The sequence below is a fragment of the Aethalodelphis obliquidens genome, unplaced genomic scaffold (genome assembly GCF_003676395.1).
Source record: "Aethalodelphis obliquidens isolate GAN/ISIS:26980383/991018 unplaced genomic scaffold, ASM367639v1 scaffold7, whole genome shotgun sequence".
In the NCBI taxonomy this organism is placed as follows: domain Eukaryota; kingdom Metazoa; phylum Chordata; class Mammalia; order Artiodactyla; family Delphinidae; genus Aethalodelphis; species Aethalodelphis obliquidens.
In genome coordinates this window covers 46,353,591-46,376,213 of record NW_020837951.1, presented here as the reverse complement: position 1 = coordinate 46,376,213, position 22,623 = coordinate 46,353,591, and the positions used below count along the sequence as shown (strand labels likewise).

The 22,623-nt window shown below is 37.4% G+C and overlaps 1 protein-coding gene across 1 annotated transcript in view; it reads right to left on the bottom strand.

The window, feature by feature from the left end:
- The window catches only part of ALDH1A1 (aldehyde dehydrogenase 1 family member A1), a 54,125-nt gene that overhangs the window by 15,817 nt on the left and 15,685 nt on the right, over positions 1-22,623 (bottom strand). The window contains exons 2-7 of the mRNA XM_027105685.1: positions 19,131-19,235; positions 11,116-11,256; positions 8,913-9,042; positions 7,260-7,321; positions 5,582-5,710; positions 3,833-3,946 (exon numbers count right to left, since the gene is read on the bottom strand). Of these exons, the coding sequence (XP_026961486.1) occupies positions 3,833-3,946; positions 5,582-5,710; positions 7,260-7,321; positions 8,913-9,042; positions 11,116-11,256; positions 19,131-19,235 (681 nt within the window). The remainder of the gene's footprint in view (positions 1-3,832; positions 3,947-5,581; positions 5,711-7,259; positions 7,322-8,912; positions 9,043-11,115; positions 11,257-19,130; positions 19,236-22,623) is intronic.

Sequence of the window (22,623 nt, the reverse complement as noted above, 5' to 3'; positions counted from 1 at the left end):
ATTTTGACTTTTCATCCTTCTGTTGAAATCCAGAAAACTCTATCCAGACAAAGTGGCGTATTTACCAGCCTCGAATCTCTCTCTGCTTCTCATTTATAATGAGACCCAAAGGTCTTACCCCGACTTGGGCTGCCTCCATTCCTACCCTTTCTTAGGGTCCAGCTCGTATCTTAGCTCCTCTTTGAAGCCATCTATGACAACTCAAGGTGAACATGACCCTTTCTTTCTCTGATCTCCAATAAGTGCCCTCATGAGGACTTGTTTCAGAGTTTCTCTTGGATTGTATTATTTGTATAAATATCAGTTTCCCAAACAGATGTTGCCTCCCTGGTAGCAGTGACAATGTCCTATCATTGCATACCTTTTCTCAGCACTGTCTGTCAGAGTGGGCTCACTTAACTATTGATGAACTGATATCCCCTCTCCCCCATGGCTCTCGCTCTCACTTTCCCTCTTTCTCATGCTGTCCTCCACACCTTTGAAGAGTGGAGTTTGGAGAAAGAAATTGGGTCTGTGTTCTGTGCTGCTACTTCAGTTAGCTGGAATCCTACTGTTTTTTGTTTTTTTTCTTATTAATGCTAGTGGCCTCTCTTCAGAGAAAGAGTTTTCATTTTTTTTCTTTATGGATCACTTCCTATGAAAATTAGTTTTTGCATTCTTTATATTTTTCTCATTTTTAAACTCTGGCCTGTTTTATAATTATTTCTTCTTTCTTTCTTTCTTTAATATAACTATTTCTTCCTTATTATTTTTTATTGAAGTCTTAGAACACTAAAAGGATCTTTGCTTTTCTTTTTACAAGGTGATTCATTTTATCTTGCTTCTTTTATTTTCTGGATTTCTTTTCTTCCTCAACACATCAGATTTTAAGAAAAAGTTTCTATCTCAACTGAATAAAAGTTAAGTAGACGCTTGCTTGAATGTGTGTTTAAATTTTGACTGTTGAACTGACTCCTACTGTGCATTACAGAGTAGATCATTAATTAATCTGCTGATGTTTTCATCTTATTTAAAATCTTCATGCACTAAATCAAACCCTTAAATGTAGGTTAATAAAAATAAACTAAAAGTAGACTGGCAATGGAGAAACCCTCTTGGAAATTTCTCTTATATCCCATTTTGGTTCCACAACATATTTCTTATGACCACTCTCAAAAATTGAATTTTCATTTGAGGTGATTAAGAATTTTGTATTTTCTAGATAATAATCTTTGCCTTTCTCCCTTTGAATTCTCCAAATTCTTTCTCTGCATCTTTCTTTTATTTTCTGGGGTTTTGGGGTTTCTTTTTTTGTTTTTAGCTTAGAAAGATTTGCTGGAGAAACTTTATTAAAGCAGATAATTTTTGTCTTGGGGAAGGGAGTAAGATCAGAGGCATTTTTCTAAAAGCTACAAATGTCAAAAGAACTAGCATGAAGAATGGTTAGAGGTACGAGTGAGAAAGAAAGGTTACACTTTTACTTCGTGCAGTTTCAGATGGCAAATAAAAGGTTTGTTTGAGTTTTCCCAAAGGTCTAGCTAAAGTCAAAATAAGGAAACATCAGTTTTTGCCCCATGATTTTGTTCCCTCACTTGGAAAAAAGTAAAATGTTGTCATTTTTTCCTCAAAAAGGTCTACAATGAAGAGAGGATAAGGACTATTTAGGCTATGGTAAAAAGTATGTTCCATGATATTGTGGCGTTGCCCTTGTGGGGCAGAAGTAGCAAATGCTCAAAATAATGTTCTAACTTAGCACATCCTGCACAACGTGGGTTGGATTCTGTTTTAAATGAATCTAATGGGACATTAAAATTCTTACCATGCCAGAAACATTTTTATAATGAGCGTGACTGCTACAATGAACCACAACAACATAAAATCCATAGTTTGCCTCTTTCATGGCATTTGGCAAGTTCACTAATATCTTCAAAGCAACGAACTTGAAGCTAAAAGAGGACCCAGAAAGACTGATCTTTTGTGTGGCTTCTAAAATCATCTTAGTCACACTTAATTCTTTAATACTCAATCAGAAGTAGTTACTGTACTGGTTTCTGGAGATGAGAATGAATAAGATAGTCTTTGAGGATAGTCAGCAAAAGGGAGAGAGATACATAACAAAGCAAGGAGAACATGCTATCATAATTATATATCAGGGACAATGGGGGCACAGATGGAAAGTTTTTAAATTCAGGATGCTCCTGAGACTGCGGAGAAAGCCATAGAGGGCATGTGATGGGAGCCACATCATAGTAGGTGTGGCCACGCATGAGCAAACGCCTGCAGGAATGAAAAGATGCATGAAATAATCAGGAAGTGATGGGGCAGCGATGAAGAAATATTTTGTGGAGAAGGGACCTCTTCCCTCACACCTCATGAACTAGTGTGAGAAATTAAAGAGTGAGGGAAGGAACAAGGGAATGGAAATGACTCTAGAACACACAATAATCATGCCATTTAGTGACTACTCTGTAGGATGCTAAATGTTTTACTACTCATTAGCTTATTCAGTTTTATTTGGTATAACTGAATAAAGTAGATATTATTATTCCCATTTTACATATGAAGAAACTCAAGTTTAGTAAGGATACTTAACTTTTGGAAGACATACTGCTAGGAGGGGTAGACTGAGAATTTAAACCTAGATGTTTCCTAGTCTTCTCATATCAAAGTTTTCTGGGGGAGGGGGCAGATAAAGTACCCCTAAGGTGCTGTAGGGGTTCAGGGATGAGCCAAGACAAACAGGCAGTGATGCAGAGATGGCATCGTGGAACAGTAGCCTCTGGCTCAGACAAACTAGAGAAGCGTCTGGGATCTAGAGCAGAAGCTGTATGTGGCGTCCCTGTTGGGGAAGGTCTACCATGCTAGGCTGAGAAATTGGTACCTTCCTGCTTTACCTCCTCTGCTATGATTTCAACCTGTGACTTCATCATGTTTTAATTTATTGCTGTGTCTTGACCATTACCAATTGTTTTGTCCACAGACTCCTGATTGAAGAATTGGTTTTCCCCTACCTCAATTAGGAGTTTGTAGAATGTAAACTTTTTCTACTCTATGTCTAAAAAAACAAGAAAAAATTATATATTGATATATCTAGTTTAAAAAAGATCAAGAAAAATAAAATTTTATTTTCTATCATTTTAGTTCTTTATGTAAACTACTCTTTGTATTGGAGTGGCTAATTAGGAGTATAAAATAATCAAATTAGCCTTTCCACCCTATCTGGAATGTTCTTCCTGTTTCTCCAGAAAGTTAAAAAAGTAAGCATTTTCAACACCCAGAACATTTAAAGAGCATTTAGCATCCCTCCTCTCCCCCATCCCTCTCCTCTGAAGTGCCCACGGCTGGGGTCCTGTTCTTTAATCTTCTGGATAGCCAAGCTGGAGCTACTGAGGCAGAAAAGTTAGGTTGGATCGGGAAGCTGAGCTGCTGACTCCTTTTCAGAATGTTCAGGGAAGAGAGAGCCCCAAATAAGGAGCTAAGGGTGAGGCTCTGCTCTTTGATTTCCCTGATCTACAGGATAAAATTACAATTCATTCATACAAATCACTGTGGTCTAATTTATATTTTTTATCATAAACCTTACTAATCATACGACAAGGTCTAATCAGCCATATTTCTCGTCAGAGAAAGTAATAACATACTAAAAACAGTTTACTCCAGTCCTTCTGCTTTTGTAATAGGTATTTCGTTTCATCTCAATGACATCTGCTTATGTTCTATAAACATGTGTGAAGGCTAGAATAAGGAACAAATCATTAAAAGAACTTTTGTTTTAAGGAAATGTCAGCTTAAAAACAGTAACATAAAACATGCTTCCAACTGCTTCACTACTGGCCTCAGTAAATGATGTTACCTGTGTTGATCCTGTGAAGGCCACTTTGTCTACATCCATGTGAGAAGAAATGGCCGCCCCTGCAGTAGGCCCGTAACCAGGGACAATATTCACTACTCCAGGAGGAAACCCTGCCTAAAAGATAACAAGTAAAATAGTTAGAACAGAACTGATCATTTAATTCTACAGAAAAAAGAGGAGAGTATGGGATCAAAGCTGCCTCTTTATGCTAATCTTATGAGTTTCTCTACAAAGAAAGATGCATATAGGTGGTTTTATTATTTATTATTATTCTTATTTCATTGTTAAGCCCACTTAAAATAACCTCAAGGGTTGCATTATTGAGGGACTATTTCTCCTCAGAGTAAGTCCATCTTTGACTTTCATGGATCATTTGCTCCAATGATGGCTGTCTCAAATTTTATAATAGTAACTCAAAAAGATAGTGTGTGTAAAAGTGGTTGGTAAATTACTCACAAAGAAGGAAAACAATGTGTTTATTATCCGTTCAGCAAAAATAAGAAGCTAAAGCGATCTTAACATTTTTAGTTTCTACCTGTTGATTGATCAGGGCATACCAACTAGGTTGCAAATTCCTATCAGCATTATTTAATCAGAAAAATGTTAGGTTAAAAATGGTCATCCCATTCATGATTAAGCTTCACAGATTGATTCCAATCCCAATTAAAGAATTATCAAGTATAGAGCAGTGTGGCAACTGAAACAACACATTGAAATTTCATGTTATTTGCATCAAAATGTCTCATTTTGACATCTCTTTTGCCTACTTTTAATTTGAAGTGAAGAATATTTTTAAGATATGGATTCAGATTTCCTGAATTTTAAATTTCTAGGGACTAAAGCTTATTTTTTAAATATTGGTATAATATAAAGGACAATAACTTGTTTGCAAGAAAAAATATATTAAAACAATCTAGATAGCTGATGAAAATAAATTCTATGTGCTCTTTTGTCAGCTTTTGAGCAGGAAGGTAAATGCAGAGGAAACCGTAATAGAAAAGAGAATATAAAGGTATTCCCTCATTGGTGAATGAGTTTAGAAATAATGTAGCCCAATGCCACAAGCAAGCATATTAACTCAGAAGCCTCCAACCGTCAGATAGACTAGTTTAAGCTAGTTTAAATTTGTAGAATTTCCAGGCTGTTAGTTGCAGTTATATACCAACTTACAGTTCAACATTTGAAAGAAAATCATAGCAATTTCAACATGAACTTGCATTCATGGGTGTTGGGCAAAAGAAATAAAAAAAGTGATCATAAGGTGGCAGCTGGACATGAAGCTTCTGGTCTGGCTTCCTGTCCTCCTTTGGGCAGAGGTTCATTTGGGTTGACTGCCAAAAGTCCCTGCCAGCAGCTATGCTTAATGCGTCCCCACTGGACAGGAGCCATTGGCAGATAATGTAATTTACAGTAGCAACAGATGAAGTCTTCCTACTGTAAATCAGGACTACTGATTTCTTGCACATACTTTTTTTTTTTTAAGATATTTGAAATACAACTTTATTCTGATTCTAAACGAAAAGAAATGGGAATGACAGTAACAAACAAGATTCCACCTCTCAATATCGTCATGTGACTGTAGCAGTCTTACATTTGAAACTCAAGGAGGAAACAGCTGTGTTCCAAAACAGCTAAATATGCAGGTCCAAAAAATAAAGGTTTTTTTTTTTAACGGCCACATTCACTCCAAAGCCCATCCATCTCCTTCAGCATCCAAAGATTAAACATATTTTGATTTAGGAAACGTACCTCTTTTATTAAAGATGCCATGTGAAGAGCAGTCAGAGGGGTTTGCTCTGCTGGTTTCACAACCACTGTGTTTCCGCAGCTGAGGGCAGGCCCTATTTTCCAAATGAGCATGACCAATGGGAAATTCCACTAGAAAGCAATATATAACAATAGATTCTTTGTATTGCTGAAAGCCACATTTGCTAATCTAACTTCCACATTATACACTCCCTGTAGACGTTAAACAAGAATTGTAGTAGTTTTGTTTAATCATCTGGTATATTCTAATTAAGTTCATTGCTCAAAGCAACTCATAAATGCAAAAAAAAAAAAAAAAAAACCCTCCAAACAAACTAGATACAGGAAGAGAGCAGGAGAAAGTCATAAAATTTTATCAAGTGCTGTTATTTTGAGTTCTTTTTCTACCAGGAAAAAAAATCACTGCATGGTTTAGAAATCAAGCCTTACTATTAAATATATTGTAAGTTACCTGTAAGGGTTTAAAAAATGTAATTATTCCTCCCTCCCTATAGGTCTTTAAATGTAACCATTTATCCAATAATAATATTTAGTAGTATTTAATTCCAAGACAAATATCTTGCTAAAGACACAGAAGTCTAGGGTTTGGAGGCTGACAGCTTGGTTCACATCAGCTCAATCACTGAGCAGCCATGTGAATTCAGACACGTTATATGCACTTTGTGTATGATTTCATCATCTATAAGTGCTGAAAACAGTCCTCTCTACTTCAGAAGGTTGTCCTGAGGATTCATAGAGAAAGTGGGCCAAATGTTTAATGCAGTGAATTGTTCATCACAGGCATACAGTAAATATTAACAATTCTTAGTATTCAGGATTATGTAGTTTTTATGGGTTTTATTGGGATTTTTGAACTAATGAGCAATTTCATTCAAAATGTTAATATGTGTACATTTCAATCTCACTGGAGCAGAAGATAAGTCATTGCCACTTCCTCTTCTAAGAACATCAGGACATTTTATCATCTTTTCGTTTGGCCTTTTTGGCCTTTCTGAATATGTCAGTCAAAGTGAAATCATTGATAGTCTCCTATTTGTTGGACATAAAAGGAGATCTTCATGATTCTGCATAAAATGGTACTTTCTCTAAGAGGAATGTGGAGTATCAAAGCCTCTTATCTGAAGGTAGGATATATTCCATACTGTGCTCCAAATGCCTCTGGCACAGTTTCTTCCATTTAGTTAAGAAATTTCATTCAATTTGAACACTCTGGTTGCTACTATTCTCTATGTTGAGAAATCCCAATGAGGATATATTGATAGAAAGTGTTGGAGAGTGGTTGGCCATACTATACTTCACTGAAATGCTTGGCGTCTTGCACGATGACCACTTTGCTATGTACATGTAAAGCATGGGTCTTAAACAGAGTGCACAATACATCTTCTTAAAAACAAACCATAGAGTAAAAGGTTAAGGTTTGGTGATGCTGTATATGGAAACACACTCAAGAGATATGCCAGAATATAGATAGGTTTCCGGACTACTAGTTTGTATCCAAAGGGTACGGCCACAGAGAGACCCAAGTTCAACAATTACTATATTTGCTCCACATTTAGCAAATATCTAAGCATTCATTTGTGCCCAAGAAATCTTCATTAACAAAAGAAATAGAATTGGAACTCACTTTTTTTTAACTGAAAATTGTATGAGGGCAACTTACAGGAATGATTTGGCCACACACACCAATAGGCTCATTTCTTGTATAAGTAAAAAAGTTTCCATCTGAAAAATAAAACACACAATCATTTATAGACAAATGTGCTTGATATTCACAGAACGGTGGTTTGGGGCTGATGTGAGAGGAAGGTATAGACAATAATTTAAAAAAAAGAAAGAGAGAACATATCTCTGCTTATTTACAAAATGAAAAACTGAGCCCTCAAATAGTAATTTGAAATGAGAGGAACCATAAAACTGAGTTAGGTCAAAGCAAAGATGCACAATTGGAAAAGATCTGAACAATATTTATTCTATCTCTGATCTTATAGGAGGGCTACTTTCTAAATCATACTTGTTCTCAGTTTCCTTTCTTTCATGATAAAGGAAATAAAAGGTGTGTAACTAAGAAAGAAACTGTTAGAGTTCTGTTTCTGACAGCTCTGAGTTCTACCAGTAATTTTTTAAGTGCATAATATAATTTAAAAAATAGTAAAATTAAAATATAGTAGAATTAAAAAAATATCTCCCTGTGAGTGACAAGCCTTTCCTACTGGCTTGTTCTAAAAAGTCCTCTTCTTTTTGCCTGCCGAACAATAAAAGCAAGCTCTCTTAATCTATGAAAAAAAATGCCGGAAGTAAAGGACATTTCCATCTGGATTTGATTGATTCATGTGCCTCCAAGTTTGATGTGGTCATCCTGAGGTTGCACTGTGCTTTGTGTTCGTTCTAGTTCCCACAAAAGCTTCCTGGCTATCATAGCAAGAAGGCTACTTAATCAAGATCGATTTGTACTTTAAATGGTTTCTCCCATTTTATCAAAGGGTAAAGTAAAAGTTTCTGAAATAACCAGAGTTCTTGGTCCCATCATGGTCTCACTCTCCCCTTTCCACTTCCTGGCTCTCACATCTAACCAGCGGGATGCTCCAGTTAGATTGGAAATGCACTTCGGGGCCAGTCCTGGAGGGTGTTGTATTTCCATAGTCAATACGTTTATATGAATTAAATTCTACTTGTAATGTTTTCCGACTCGATGCCTTTTCATATTCCTATCCCGTTGTGTACATACTCTATTAAGATACTAAAATGCATACACATTCACTCACACAAATTCTTAAGCCGTAAACACAGACCCATCTTTCTTTGAAACTATTTGAAACAAATCAATGTGAATTAGTTTGTTTAATTAGTCTGCTCTAACTATACTGAGTTAGACCAGGCACAGATGACCATAGCTGACTCATACTGGAACGTACAAAGAGGCTTAAATAATTACATTATAGAAAGGGTATAAATGTCACCATTGGAATAAAACCCAAATAAATAATTTCAGAGGCCAGCTCTGAAAAGTTTGAGTCCTTAGAGAGACAACTGCTTAAATCAGTAATTGTGGGCATACGAATGTTCTTACTTTAATATTTTCCAAAGTATCTATAGTGTTATCTTCTGCATAATTATGTTGAAACAATTTTAAAACCCATATGATGAATCTTAGCAGAACGTCCAGGTTCAGAACTGCATTGTCTCAAAGTCAAGAAGAAAATAATTCTGCCCTACTTGGTTGACATCTTTAAAAGGGAGAGTTTGGAATTTTTCATCTCTACAATAATCTCCTCACCCCTACCGTCACCCACGGTGGTTTCCCAAAGCTACTTACCGATGGGTATCGTGCGGCCCTGGATCTTGTCAGCCCAGCCTGCACAGTAGCGTAATGTTTTTATACAGCCTCCTAAATCCATCAGATATGCATTGGAAAATAGTTTTCCACCATTCATTGACTCCATTGTCTGAAAAAGAGATCACACCCCAAATCTAAACTTCTACAGAAATTTTAGATTAAAAAAATAGTCAATATTTTGAGTAATCGTGTGCTAGAGAATTTTGAAAATACTAGAAGAAGTCCTGTAAGCAATCTTTTGTAACCTCCTCTTTTTAAAAAGGAGACTAAAAAAAGAGTTAAAAGGACTTGCTTAAGACCATACTTGCTTAAGGACATAGCAAGATCTGGGTAGAAAAGGTAGTGAGATTCTGGTTTCTAAACCCTCGTGCCCTTCTATCTCATTCTGAACGTCCGCCAGTGAACCAGCTTTCTAGGAATTGGTCACAATTTGATATACACACAGCTTGTGAGAGTGGCACTTAGTCTCCTTAGTCAGATCAGAGTTCCAACAAGATTTCACTTATTGTATGATACAACTGTGGGTGACAATTTACTGTCAGTGACCATTAATAATGCCTCAATAATCATTTTTAATTTTTACATCCCATCTGGATATTCACACAAACTTAAGTAACCCCTGGATTTTTTTTTAATCCATGAGTTTCCTTCAACAAAAGTTTAAATTGTGAAACTCTGAGTTTTGCCACTAATATCAAAATTATTGTTTGAATGGTCAGGCTGTAAGGTTCAACATTTTCTAGTATAGTGCCCTAATGGTTTTAGGATGACCTATCTCTTCTTTTCCTCCTTTTCTTAAGCAGAACTGTAAAGACTTTGGGGCGTAATGTTCTGCTGGGGCAGGAGTGTACAGGTGATAAACTCTTAAATCAGTTCCTTATCTGTTGTACAGTCTTCTCTCTCTGCATTATATTGTATGCTACCTCAAAACTTTATCAAATATGATTTTTGTATGCTTACTCTTTCTTCCCCCTTTATGATCTTATGCTGACAGAGGCAGTCAGCATTCTGTAATTCACAGATCGGATAAATTAGGGAAGGCAAGTTTTAACAAATTCTGCTTTCTTCCTGCAGGATGTTTTGGTTATGGTTGTTGTATTGTGTATAACTTCTAATTCCATATTTTTACATACTGTGAATTATGCTGAATCTTTGATTGGATAATAAATGGCCCTTTGATTAACTATAATTGCTAATGTTGATTTTAAAAAACATAAGCCTTTCTGTTGCCGCCAGTTAAGATTCTAAAGGTAGTAAAAACTTACTCTGAAATCTGATGTTGCTGTTGCTTTGTGTTAAATTGGCTTCTCTAGGAAAAAACAAGGAAACACCTCCCCCACCCATTTTATGTGCTGATTCATATAACTGCTGAAATGTGTTTTAAAAAGCAGTATACATAAAAATAACATTTTTATAAACACATGAATGGATTTTTCTTTATTATTCGCTCTTTCACCTATAAAAAGAACATAATTTATTCAAGACCATTGTGAACATGTACATTTCAGGAAAGGAAAAAGTGGCCATTTTATCAACTGTCTTGGTGGGCTAGATTATGGAGAAATAAGGTTTATTTTAAAGAAATATCCTGGGCACCTTTAACAAACTCCATGAGATTTTTTCACTTGAGGAGTTCAGTGGTCAAGTAAGTTCAAGAAAGCTGGTATATTATTCTAGGATCTTCATGCTGCATGTGACCTTATTTTATAAAGGCTCAGAAATTCTACAGTAAAGGAAAGAAACTTGTTTAATTTGATTTAACTCAGGGTCTGCCCTGGTGGTGCAGTGGTTAAGACTCCACGCTCCCAATGCAGGGGGCCTGGGTTTGATCCCTGGTCAGGGAACTAGATCCCACGTGCATGCCGCAACTAAGGAGCCCGCCTGCCACAACTAAGACCCAGTGCAACTAACTAACTAAATAAATAAAGCAAAAAAAACCAATGTTTAGACTGTAGACTCTATTCTGGGAGTAGACATTAACGTCATCTAAAACCAGAGTGCAGATTACTTACTATCCGAGAATAAGCTCAATGGTACCATTCATATACAAGAGCTGGTAGAAGTCTTTTTGTTTTATTTGTAGAGAGTATATAGTGAACACTAAAATTAAAACAACTCACCAATCCAAACAATGAACGCTTTCTAGAGATTTTGAGTTCTGCGTAGTTCGGTTAATACTCACTGCCAGAAGCAGACGATCTCTTTCGATTAAATCAGCCAACTTGTTTATTAGCCGTCCTCTCTCTGAAGCATCCATAGTACGCCATGGAGAGCCAATCTGAAAAGACTGTCTTGCGGCCTTCACTGCTTTGTCAACATCCTCCTGCAAGTCAAAGAATTCAATTCGTGGGCTAAATATATTAGCAAATCCAGTGGCGATAACCCTATAAAATACACTAAAACTCCTCATAAGCTGTGTCTTCATCAGCCTAATTCCAGCATACTGTACAAACTCAACTACCATATATTGGAATTATACCTGCTGCCTACTCTTTGGAATGATGAGTACCACACACATAGCACATGCTTGATTTCCTAGAATAGAAATATTATATTTTAATAGTTCCTATTATTGGCGTGCTTACCATATATCAGGTAATGTTCTGATTGCTTTATGAGTTAATTAAATTAACTCATTTAATTCTTTTTTTGTTTTGTTTTGTTTTTTGTGGTACGTGGGCCTCTCACTGTTGTGGCCTCTCCTGTTGCGGAGCACAGGCTCCGGACACGCAGGCTTAGCGGCCATGGCTCACGGGCCCAGCTGCTCCGCGGCACGTGGGATCTTCTCGGACCAGGGCACGAACCCGTGTCCGCTGCATCGGCAGACGGACTCTCAACCACTGCGCCACCCGAGAAGCCCTCATTTAATTCTTAATAATTTTATGAGACAGATACGTTCCCCATTTTAGAGATGAAGAAACTGAAGCAAAGAGAAAGAGATTTGCCCAAGCTCAATAGCTGAAAGTGGCTGAACTGTGTTTTAAAAGGAGCCCAGCTGACTGTAGAGTCTTTGCTCTTCACCACTGCATTTTACTGCTTTGGTGATTGGTTTGTCAAGAGTTCCAGGGAAAGCTCAAGATCTAAAATAGTGAATATCTTCTTGGATCTCTGGTGACTTTAAGGGCTGTGTACTCTAATGAAGAACCTACTGAAGGGTGAATAAGAACTGTGTTTTGCTGTTGAAGAGTAAACATTATAAACATGTGCTCATTCCTCTTGTTCAGAGGGAAAAAGGCACAGAGGCAGCAGGTCTGGTATAGAGAAAGGGCAGTATATTACAACCTCTCATTTCCCAACTAGGTACAAAGAGTTCCTTTCATTCCCTAACTAGGTAAAGAAATCAGTTTCTTATTATTAAGGCACTGCTTAAAATTACATTAATTCAAGCAAAAGTCAAATAATTGAGTCATTTCACACTCAGTCTTCTTGCCGTCTCTCATCTGTCCTCACTCATACTCTTGTTTCTGAACTGGTTTATTCCTCCTGTTCTTTCCTAGTCTGCCTCAGTTAAATACTTTCCCTGGCCACTCATTCCCATAGATCTTTGTTCAGATCCCATTTGAGCGCCTATAGAATACACCTACTACAAAAATCACTACCTCTTCCATTACTACTTTGTCTTTTTTCCTTCCTCCATCAAATCAGCTGCAAACACTTTAAAGGCATAGATTTTCCCAATCTTCTTTTGCTTATCAGTCTGGTCACTACATGGAGCTATATAAGCTCCACAAATCATGGTACCTCTTAGGCCAGTGGGTTGTCTTTTGTGCAGGAGCCATAGTTTCCTTAAAGAATCTGAAGGGAAAATTGTCCTAAATTTTTTTAAGTTGCTCAAATTAAGCTGAACCCATTTAACGATGATACCTCCCCCTTTGGGAGGCATGGATCTCAGATTAATATTCCCTGCCTTTGATTATATTCAGTCAAGAAGTCCCAAACTGGGAATTCCCTGGTGGTCCAGTGGTTAGGACTCCACACTTCCACTGCAGGGACATGGGTTTGATCCCTGGTTGGAGAATAAAGATCCCACGTAGCGCCACCAAAAAAAAAAAAAAAAAAAAAGAATCCCAAACTTACAAGTCTGCATATTAAAATACAAGAAAAGTAAATTATTTTTACATTATTTATCACCACACTAAGATGATCTTGGGCCAGAGGGACATTTTAGAAGTATAATTTGGTCTGATTAAGTGATAATATTATCACAATACAGACTACAAGCAAACATTCTTTCACTGTAACCATCACACACTTGTGTATCTTTTCTTTTTTAAAAAATTTTTTAAATTTAATTTTATTTATTTTTTTATACAGCAGGTTCTTATTAGTCACTTGTGTATCTTACTGTCTAACTTTTGAGAGAATAGTGATTATGTACAATAAAATACGTGGATTCTTACTCTCCCTCCCTGAGAAATATGTATACAGTCATATTTTGGGCATTCAGTTAATCACATTGATTGCTTATATTTGGATATTGTGTTATGCCATAGGTTCTCACCTTTTCCAAATTATATTGGAAGAGCACTGTTGAAAAAAATTAAAAAGCAAACCACAAGAATCTGAAATTGCCAGCATGACCTGTGGATACCACAGCTTATAAAATACATTCTGCTCTGTGTTTAAAAAAGTCTGTGTGACACAGCTTTCGTATGGATCCTTGTGCTCCGTGTTCCCTCATCAGCCTTAGCCAAATATGGTTTATCATAGGCATCCTGGCCTCTCAAAGGGATATGGAGTAATTGGCTTCAAGACAAGGAACTCTGCCATATGGAAAATATGTTCCTGGAGAATGCTGCTATAAATACAGACGTTTTTGTATCGTGCTTCTCCTTTTCTCATATATTTTATCTTGCTGGCACAGAAATAGAATAATGGTAGGTAATATATGGGTCTGGAACAAAACAACCCTGATCTGAATTCTGGTTCCTCACCTATTAGCTATGTAAGCTTTGACGCATCCATCTATTCATTCATCCATCTCTCTAAAGATTTGCTAAACACTCTATTCTGTAGCATTCTTATCATCAGGCTGCTAACGATAAAGTAGTGAAGTAAAGAGACTGGCCTTTTGAAAATTCCAGTTGTGTGGGAGAAACATACAACCAAATAATCACATCATTATTATAAACCATGAGAAATATTCTGAAGTGAACTATATTGTGATATGACTTCTCTCACTTTTGGTTTTCTTATCTTTAAAATAGGGATAATGTACCTCATGGAGTTGTGTTGAAGATTAAATAAGGTGACACTTGAAACACATTTTCTGTGACAGACATTATGTTAAGTGTTCATTAAATGGTAGTAAGTGCTATTGGAATCAGAGCAGTCAAAACAACCTTAAAATAACTCTCAGCAGTTGTAGTGTGTTTTAATCCTTCCTTTCAGTTTTCACTGCCCTGTATTATTTTAGGCTGTCATTATCTCGTATGGTTGCTAGCCTTCCTAAGTCCATTTTCTTCTCTCCCCAAACTGTCTTGCCTATTGCTACCAGGCTAATCTTCCTCAAATAATTTGACCTTATCACTTTCCCTTTCCAATATTTGCAAATGCCCCCTTAGCCCACAGTCCTTGGGTCAGACTTCTCTTTCTGATTTTCAAAGCCTAGCATTTTGGGGCCCCACTTCACCTACTCAAACTTGTGCTCACATTTTTTCTACTCTGTCTGGCCCAACTACTTCTCACCTTTGCTCCTATAATTCTCCTCGCCTAGAATGTTCTACCAGCACACCCCTTTCCTTTCAAAGTCCTACATATTCTTTAAGACCCAGCTCAAATATCACAACCTACCTACACCCTTGCCAGATTAATCCAGCTTGATAATAGCTACTAGTTAAGAGCTTACTAAGTTCCTGGCACTATGCTAAACCCTTTATAACCCCACAGTTACTGCTATAGTTAAGCATCACAGACCTTGTTTTATAGGACATGAAATCTAGCAGATAGTAGAACCAAAATTTAGTCCCAAATCTGACTCCAAAATCCAGTTGTATAGCTCTTCAAGGCTATCCTGATAATGATCTCATTTGCAATGAATACTCACTGCTATCTTTATTATAAGCTATAATACTTCTTACTATTTGGGTCTACAATAGGCAGGTTATAAATATTTAATAAGTTTATTATGCATCTTATAAACTCATTATGTTACATTGATTTTATATAAGCATGCTCCTTATAGAAATAATTTTCTTATATTGATATTTACAAAATAATTCATATCGTAATTGATTCCATTATATAACAAAGCTTTTACATTAACCAAAACTATTAGGCATAAGGGGTTTTTGTAAATTATTATTATTTTTATTCCAAGACTACTATTTCTTGGATTTTTAATCCAGGACTAGCATTTCCAAGGACATAATTTTTTAACTAACTAGAAAACAATTTGATACCATTAATTCAGATTTTCTACCATCAATAATACTTTCACCTTATAGTGTTTAAAATGTTCCTTTTTGAAGTAGGGACCACAAGTTGAAAAGATGAAATTAAGGAAAGACTGAACTCTTCCATCCCTCCCAGACCGTGCATTTCCATATGAAATTTGTTCAGATTTGGAGAAAGTAGTTATCAGACCAGTTTTACACCTGTCATAGGCATTTACTTTAATGGACATTTACTTTTATCCCCACCAATTATTTGTTAGGTCATGCTTTAGTATTAAAAGCAGTTTTCGGGATTAGTCAATATAGCCCAAAAGAGCCACTGAAGTGAAAAGAAAACAGTTCCCACCCCCATCTGTGCTTTTCTTTGTAACCTGCATTTGTTCTTGCCCTTCCTCCTTTCTTTATAGTACCATTGAAAGGCGGTATGTAGCCCATTGTTAGCTCCATTCTACTCATCAATTAAATCCTTAAAACCTCTTGGCTCATTATCTAAAGAGTCAGTTCCAGAATATTAGGTTTACTGTGACCATGTAATTTACTAGATTTGTACCTTTCACTAAGCAACGTTGGAAGTTACTATACATTTGTCAGCAAAATTGTGAGAACAGCAGTAAAATTATTTTAAAGCAAATGCTGGTAGATCATTTCAAAAAAGAATATAAGGACAAGAGCACTGGATCTTAAGCAAACAATTGCTTACTATGGACAGTTTATACCATAAACAATCTAACTTGAGAGATCAAGTATCCAGCCAACTCCATTAGCACGGTGACCTGATTTGAAGCTTTGCTGGACTTTAATGAATGTTTTTAAACCACATTTGCCCAGACAGTTCTGCCCTAGTAAGAGCAGGAATAATTGTCAATAAGCAGAGAGCAAATAGATATCAAATATTTTTAAAGCTTCAGGTGTGATCATCAGCTTTCCCTCACTACACTTTAGGAAAAGAGTAAATCTCACCAATGATACCAAGAAAAGTCCTCAGATTGCCTGACAAGATTTCACCTGGAATTCCAGGCACAGATTTGTTTTACTGAGGAAACTAATCTCAGAAGCTAGTGGCAAAGCAAGATGTCCAAGGCCCAAGAGCTAAAGCATCAAGAATTGTTTTTTTCTTTCGTTAATGCAAACTGCACACAGTCTGCAGTCTCCCTCCTGAGTGGCATTTATACCTCTGGAGAGAAAGCGTAGGCAGCTGTCAGGGGCTCAGCTCTGCCCTCATCTTGTCCTTTATTGCTTTTCCCACCTCTTCAGGGTTGTCAGAGCCACTCAAGCAACTAGAAGGACATTTGAGGTCACGTAATTCTGGGTAGACCTCTAGAAGTCTATGATAAAAACTATTCTTTATTGAATGTGAAGAATCAATTTTTCTCTGATTTCTGGGAATGCCTAATAGGACCCAGGGTTCTGGGTTTCCTAGAGCACATTGCTAGGGATCATCAGTATTTTTCTGCCTAAGTTTGGTCTTGTGCCATTTCATAGAGATGCAGAGTGATGATCATAGCACAGTTTCCAATCATCAACTTTCTTACCTGTCAAAACCCATGCTTCCTCTTAAATGCTAACACCTGAGAGGAGATACAGCTTACAATTTAATACATTAGTTCAGTGGTTATCAAGGTGTATTCCCTACCTTTACCCCAAACAGCAGCATCAGCATCAGCTAAGAATTTGTCAGAAACACAAATTCTCAGGTCTCACTCTAGAATTATTGAAACAAACTCAGGGTGGGTGGGGTCCAGGGATCTGTGTTTAACAAGCCTTCCAAGAAGTTCTAAAGCAACCAAAATTTCAAGAATCACTGCTTTAGTCAGTAGTCATTTTAGTACTAGATTCCTAAGGTAAGGTGTATGAGGTATATGGAAACAAAGCTTGATGAAAGAGAAAATGATTTCATTTATCCATTATCTATAGGGTGTTAGATACCATGGGCATAAAGGTGAGATGTAATGTCAATCTCTACAAGAAGCATATTGTCTCAGACAAATTAACCAATAAGCAGTAAAACACAAGGGATAGAATATAAGTATAAGTGATGTTCTGTAATGACATAGAAGAGAGCAATTCTACCTGCAAAGGTTAGAGAAGGCTTTAAAGAAGTGTAATACCTATAATGATTGAGGCTACATTATATGCCTGGCACTGTTAAAACACTACGTATTTTCTTATTTAAGCTCCCCCAAGTTTTTCCTATCTCCCTGTTTTGCACAAAAAGGAACAGGAACTCAAAGAGGGTAAATGGTAAATGCAAATGTGGAACTTCTGTGTCCTTACCACAGATGATGACTTGAACTAGGTCTCAAGGACTGCACTGTGGCTGTGGCCCAGAGGCAGCGATCAACATGCAATGTTTGGGGCATGGTACTGGGCACCGTAAGGTTGGAACTCTTACATTGATGAGGAAAAATGGAAGCCAGAAACAAAGGTTTCCCCCATGCCCCCCAGAGGCAATGAGAAGCCCTTGAAGAATTTATGCACGGGTGAACTCTGATATATAGAAAGTGAAATCTGAAAGCAGGTGACGTGTGTCTCCATTCTATGTTGCTTCTACTTCTCAAGCTGCTGACCCCTCTGTCTACACTCTGCATCCTTGCCCCTTGAGGCATGGGTCTTATTTCTTCTGATAACACTGCAACCTGAATCCAGGGCCTTTCCTAAATCCCAAAGAGCCCCTCAGGTCTATCACTATTTTCAAAAAGGTTTGCAAGGTGTAATACCTTGAGATTAGTTGATTGGGAAGAAGATAGCAAAAGAATGGAGACAGGACAGGAACACATGATTGCTACCATGAACTGAACATAGTGTCGGAAGTAGTATTATCCTTGGATTTTGCTGACTTCATCTTCCAATAAGTAGTCTTTTCATGCTGCAAAATATTTTACCTCTTTATATCTTATATAACAGAAATTAAAAGCTTGATAACATCTGGACAGCTAAAGACCAGAAAAATCATTTCAGATTAGACCATATGCTTTTTAAGGTATGTGTTGAGATAAAAATTCTGAAGGCTTTTATACTCTCTTCACTCCCTGGCCTATTTAATATTACCCTCTCTTTTATAATAATCACAAGGTAAGGCAGTAGCCCTGCCAGACACAGGCTCCGGGGACAGAAGCACAGCAGCTGAATGCTGATTTCATTATTTATTAGCAATATCTTCTTGAGTAAATTACTCAACCTTTTCATTCTGCTGTTTCATCATCATTTGTAAAAGTGGCTAACAGCAGTACGTAGGGTTGCTTTGTGTATTAAATTTTTTTTTAATTTGTATTAAAAATTATCATTATAAAAGTTAATTTTTGTTGTTAGTATTATTAGCTAGCAAGCAACAACACTTAATTTGTGATTCAATTTAAGTCACTTTAAAATTCAATTTTTAAGGTACTGATCAATATAAATTCAATGATTTTTAATGAAATAACTTGGCAATGTATCATTACAAAAGCCCTATATTAAGATTTTTTAGTTTCCTTTTGCAACTTAAAAAATTTTGTATGAATAAAGGATTTCTCTGCTTTTTAAATGTATGACCACTCACTTCATATGCAGTCTATTTGAACAATAAATACAGACACTATTTCAATTGAAAAGCAAGGAAAATAATATGAAAAGAATCACCACACCCAGAAGCACAAGCACAGGCTCATCATCATTGCATGACTAGTGAGTACCCATTATGTACCAAGAACATTTCCCCAGATGACCTGGAAACCATGTTTTCATGACATGTCTGTTTGAACATGGAAGGAGATTGGGAGCTCAGAATGGTGGCATAAAATGGAACTAGTGTTATAAAACTTACCTTATCTCCTTCTTCTACCTCGCATAGTTTCTCCTCAGTTGCAGGATTAAAGACTGGAAATTTCTTGCCACTCACTGAACTATGCCATTCATTGTTTATGAATATCTGCAGAGAAGGAGAAAAGGTAAATAAAAAGGTATTTAAGGGCAGAGTCAAGATGGCGGTGTGGGAAGACATGGAGTTAGCATCTCCCCACAACTAGGGTGACTGCCAGTTGCTGGTGGGGGACTCTGACGCCCAAGGAGACGGGAGGAACCCCAGAGTGAACCGGTAGGATGTAGGGGGACTGAGGGGGGAGGGGAAGTGGAGGCCAGACAGGATCGGTGCCCCTGAGGCCGGGGAGATCAGGAGAGGCAGGTAGGAGAGACTCTCTGGGAAGAGCGGGAGAGGAGCGAAGGGAGATTGCCTGGCCCACTTGGGCACAGGGAGCCTGCTGAGCTCCTGGGTTGATCCCCTGCCCTCCAAAGCCCCCTCCAGGCCATGTGTGTCCTTGGGGGCATAGGAGGGAGGCTCGGGGAGATCAGGAGAGGCAGGCGGGAGGGGCCCTCCCAGACCCCAGACCAGAGGAGCAGTAGGGGAGAGAAGGACATTTTCCCCGCCCACTCAAGCCCAGGAAGCCTGCTGGGCTCCCAGGTGAGGTCCCCTACCCTCTGAGACCAGGGGTGGGGGGCATGCCTGTGCCCCTTCTGTTCCTTGAGTCTAAGCCCCACCCTCCCATGCCCCCAGGGCCTTTTCCAGCCCTGTGGGTCCTGAGCACTGGCCCCACCCACCATTCAAACCTCACCCTTGCTTAGGCCCCACCCTCCACAGCCAAGCCCTTCCCCGCCTTTTCTTTCTTTTCCCTCCTCCTCTTTTTTACTATTGTGGCACTGATGTACCTTCCAGTTGTTGATTCATCTATATTTTTATTTTTACATTCTTTCTAACATATCTGTTACTTTCCTAGTCTAATTTTATTTTTTACTTTGTTATTGTTTTGGGTTTTTTTTTTTTTTTTGCCACACCACACGGCTTGAGGGATCTCGGTTCATGGAGCCCGGGGTCGGGTGGAAGCTCCATGAACTTGGAGCTCCAAGTCCAACACACTGGACTAACAGAGAACCTCAGACCCCAGGGAATATATTCATCAGAGTGAAGTCTCACAGAGGTTCTCATCTCAGCACCAAGACCCAGCTCTACTCAATAGCCTATGAACTCCAGTGTTGGAAGCCTCAGGCCAAACAACCAGTAAAACAGGAACACAATCCCACTCATCAAAAAAAAAAGATGAGATGGCAAAATAATGTCACAGATGAAGGAACAAGGTGAAAACCTACAAGACTAAATAAATAAAGAGGAAAGAGGCAATCTACCTGAAAAAGAATTCAGAGTAATGATAGTAAAGATGATCCAGAATCTCAGAAATAGAATGGAAGCATGGATTGAGAAAATACAAGAAATGTTTAACAAAGATCTAGAAGAACTAAAGAACAAACAAACAGAGATGAACAACACAATACCTGAAATGAAAAATACACTAGAAGGAATCAATAACAGAATAACTGAGGCAGAAGAACAAATAAGTGAGCTGGAAGACAAAATAGTGGAAATAACTGCCGAGGAGCAGAATAAAGAAAAAAGAATGAAAAGAATTGAAGACAATCTCAGACACCTCTGGGACAACACTAAATGCACCAACATTCAAATTATAGGGGTCCCAGAAGAAGAAGAGAAAAAGAAAGGGTCTGAGAAAATATTTGAAGAGATTATAGTGGAAAACTTCCCTAACATGGGAAAGGAAATAGTCACCCAAGTCCAGGAAGCACAGAGAGCCCCATACAGGATGAACCCTAGGAGAAACACACCAAGACATATATTAATCAAACTAACAAAAATTAAGTTCAAAGAAAAAATATTAAAAGCAGCAAGGAAAAACCAAAAAATAACATACAAAGGAATCCCCATAAGGTTATCAGCTGATTTTTCAGTGGAAACTCTGCAGGCCAGAAGGGAGTGGCAGGATATACTTAAAGTGATGAAAGCGGAAAAACCTGCAACCAAGATTACCCAGCAAGGATGTCATTCAGATTCGATGGAGAAGTTAAAAGCTTTTCAGACAAGCAAAAGCTGAGAGAATTCAGCACCACCAAACCAGCTTTACAACAAATGCTAAAGAAACTTCTCTAAGCAGTAAACACAAGAGAAGAACAAGACCCACAAAAACAAACCCAAAACAATTAAGAAAACGGTAATAGGAATATACATATCTATAATAACCTTGAATGTAAGTGGATTAAATGCTCCAACCAAAAGACACAGTCTTGCTGAATGGATACAAAAACAAGACCTATCTATATGCTGTCTACAAGAGACCCACTTCAGACCTAGGGACACATAGAGACTGAAGATGAGGGGATGGAAAAAGATATTCCATGCAAATGGAAATCAAAAGAAAGCTGGAGTAGCAATACTCGTATCAGATAAAATAGACTTTAAAATAAAGACTGTTACAAGAGGTAAGAAGGGACACTACATAATGATCAAAGGATCAATCCAAGAAGAAGATATAACAATTATAAATGTTTATGCACCCAACATAGGAGAAATTCAATACATAAAGAAAATGCTAACAACCATGAAAGGAGAAATCAACAGTAACAAAATAATAGTAGGGGACTTTAACACCCCAATTACACCAATGGACAGATCATCCAAACAGAAAATAAATAAGGAAACACAAGCTTTAAATGACACAAGACCAGATAGATCTAACTGACATTTATAAAACATTCCACCCAAAAGTGACAGAATACACTTTCTTCTCAAGTGCACACAAACATTTTCCAGGATACATCACATCTTGGGTCACAAATCAAGCCTCGGAAAATTTAAGAAAATTGAAATTGTATCAAGCATCTATTCTGACCACAACGTTATGAGATTGGAAATCAATTACAGGGAAAAACACTGTAAGAAACAAAAATACATGGAGGCTAAAGAGTGTGCTACTAAATAATCAAGAGATCTCTGAAGAAATCAAAGAAGAAACAAAGAAATACATAGAAACAAGTGACAACAAAAACATGACGACCCAAAACCTATGGGATGAAGCAAAGGCAGTTCTAAGAGGGAAGTTTACAGCAATTCAGTCTCACCTCAAGAAACAAGAAAAATCCCAAATAAACAATCTAATGCTACACTTAAATCACTTGAGAAAGAAGAAGAGAACGCAAAGTCAGTAGAAGGAAAGAAATCATAAAGATCAGAGCAGAAATAAATGAAATAGAAATGAAGAAAATAATAGCAAAGATCAATAAAACTAAAAGCTGGTTCTTTGAGAAGATAAAATTGATAAACCCTTAGCCAGACTCATCAAGAAAAAAAGGGAGAGGACGCAAATCACTAAAATTAGAAATGAAAAAGGAGAAATCACAACTGACTGCAGAAATACAAAGGATTATAAGAGACTACTACATACAATTATATGCCAATAAAATGGAGAACCACAAAGAAA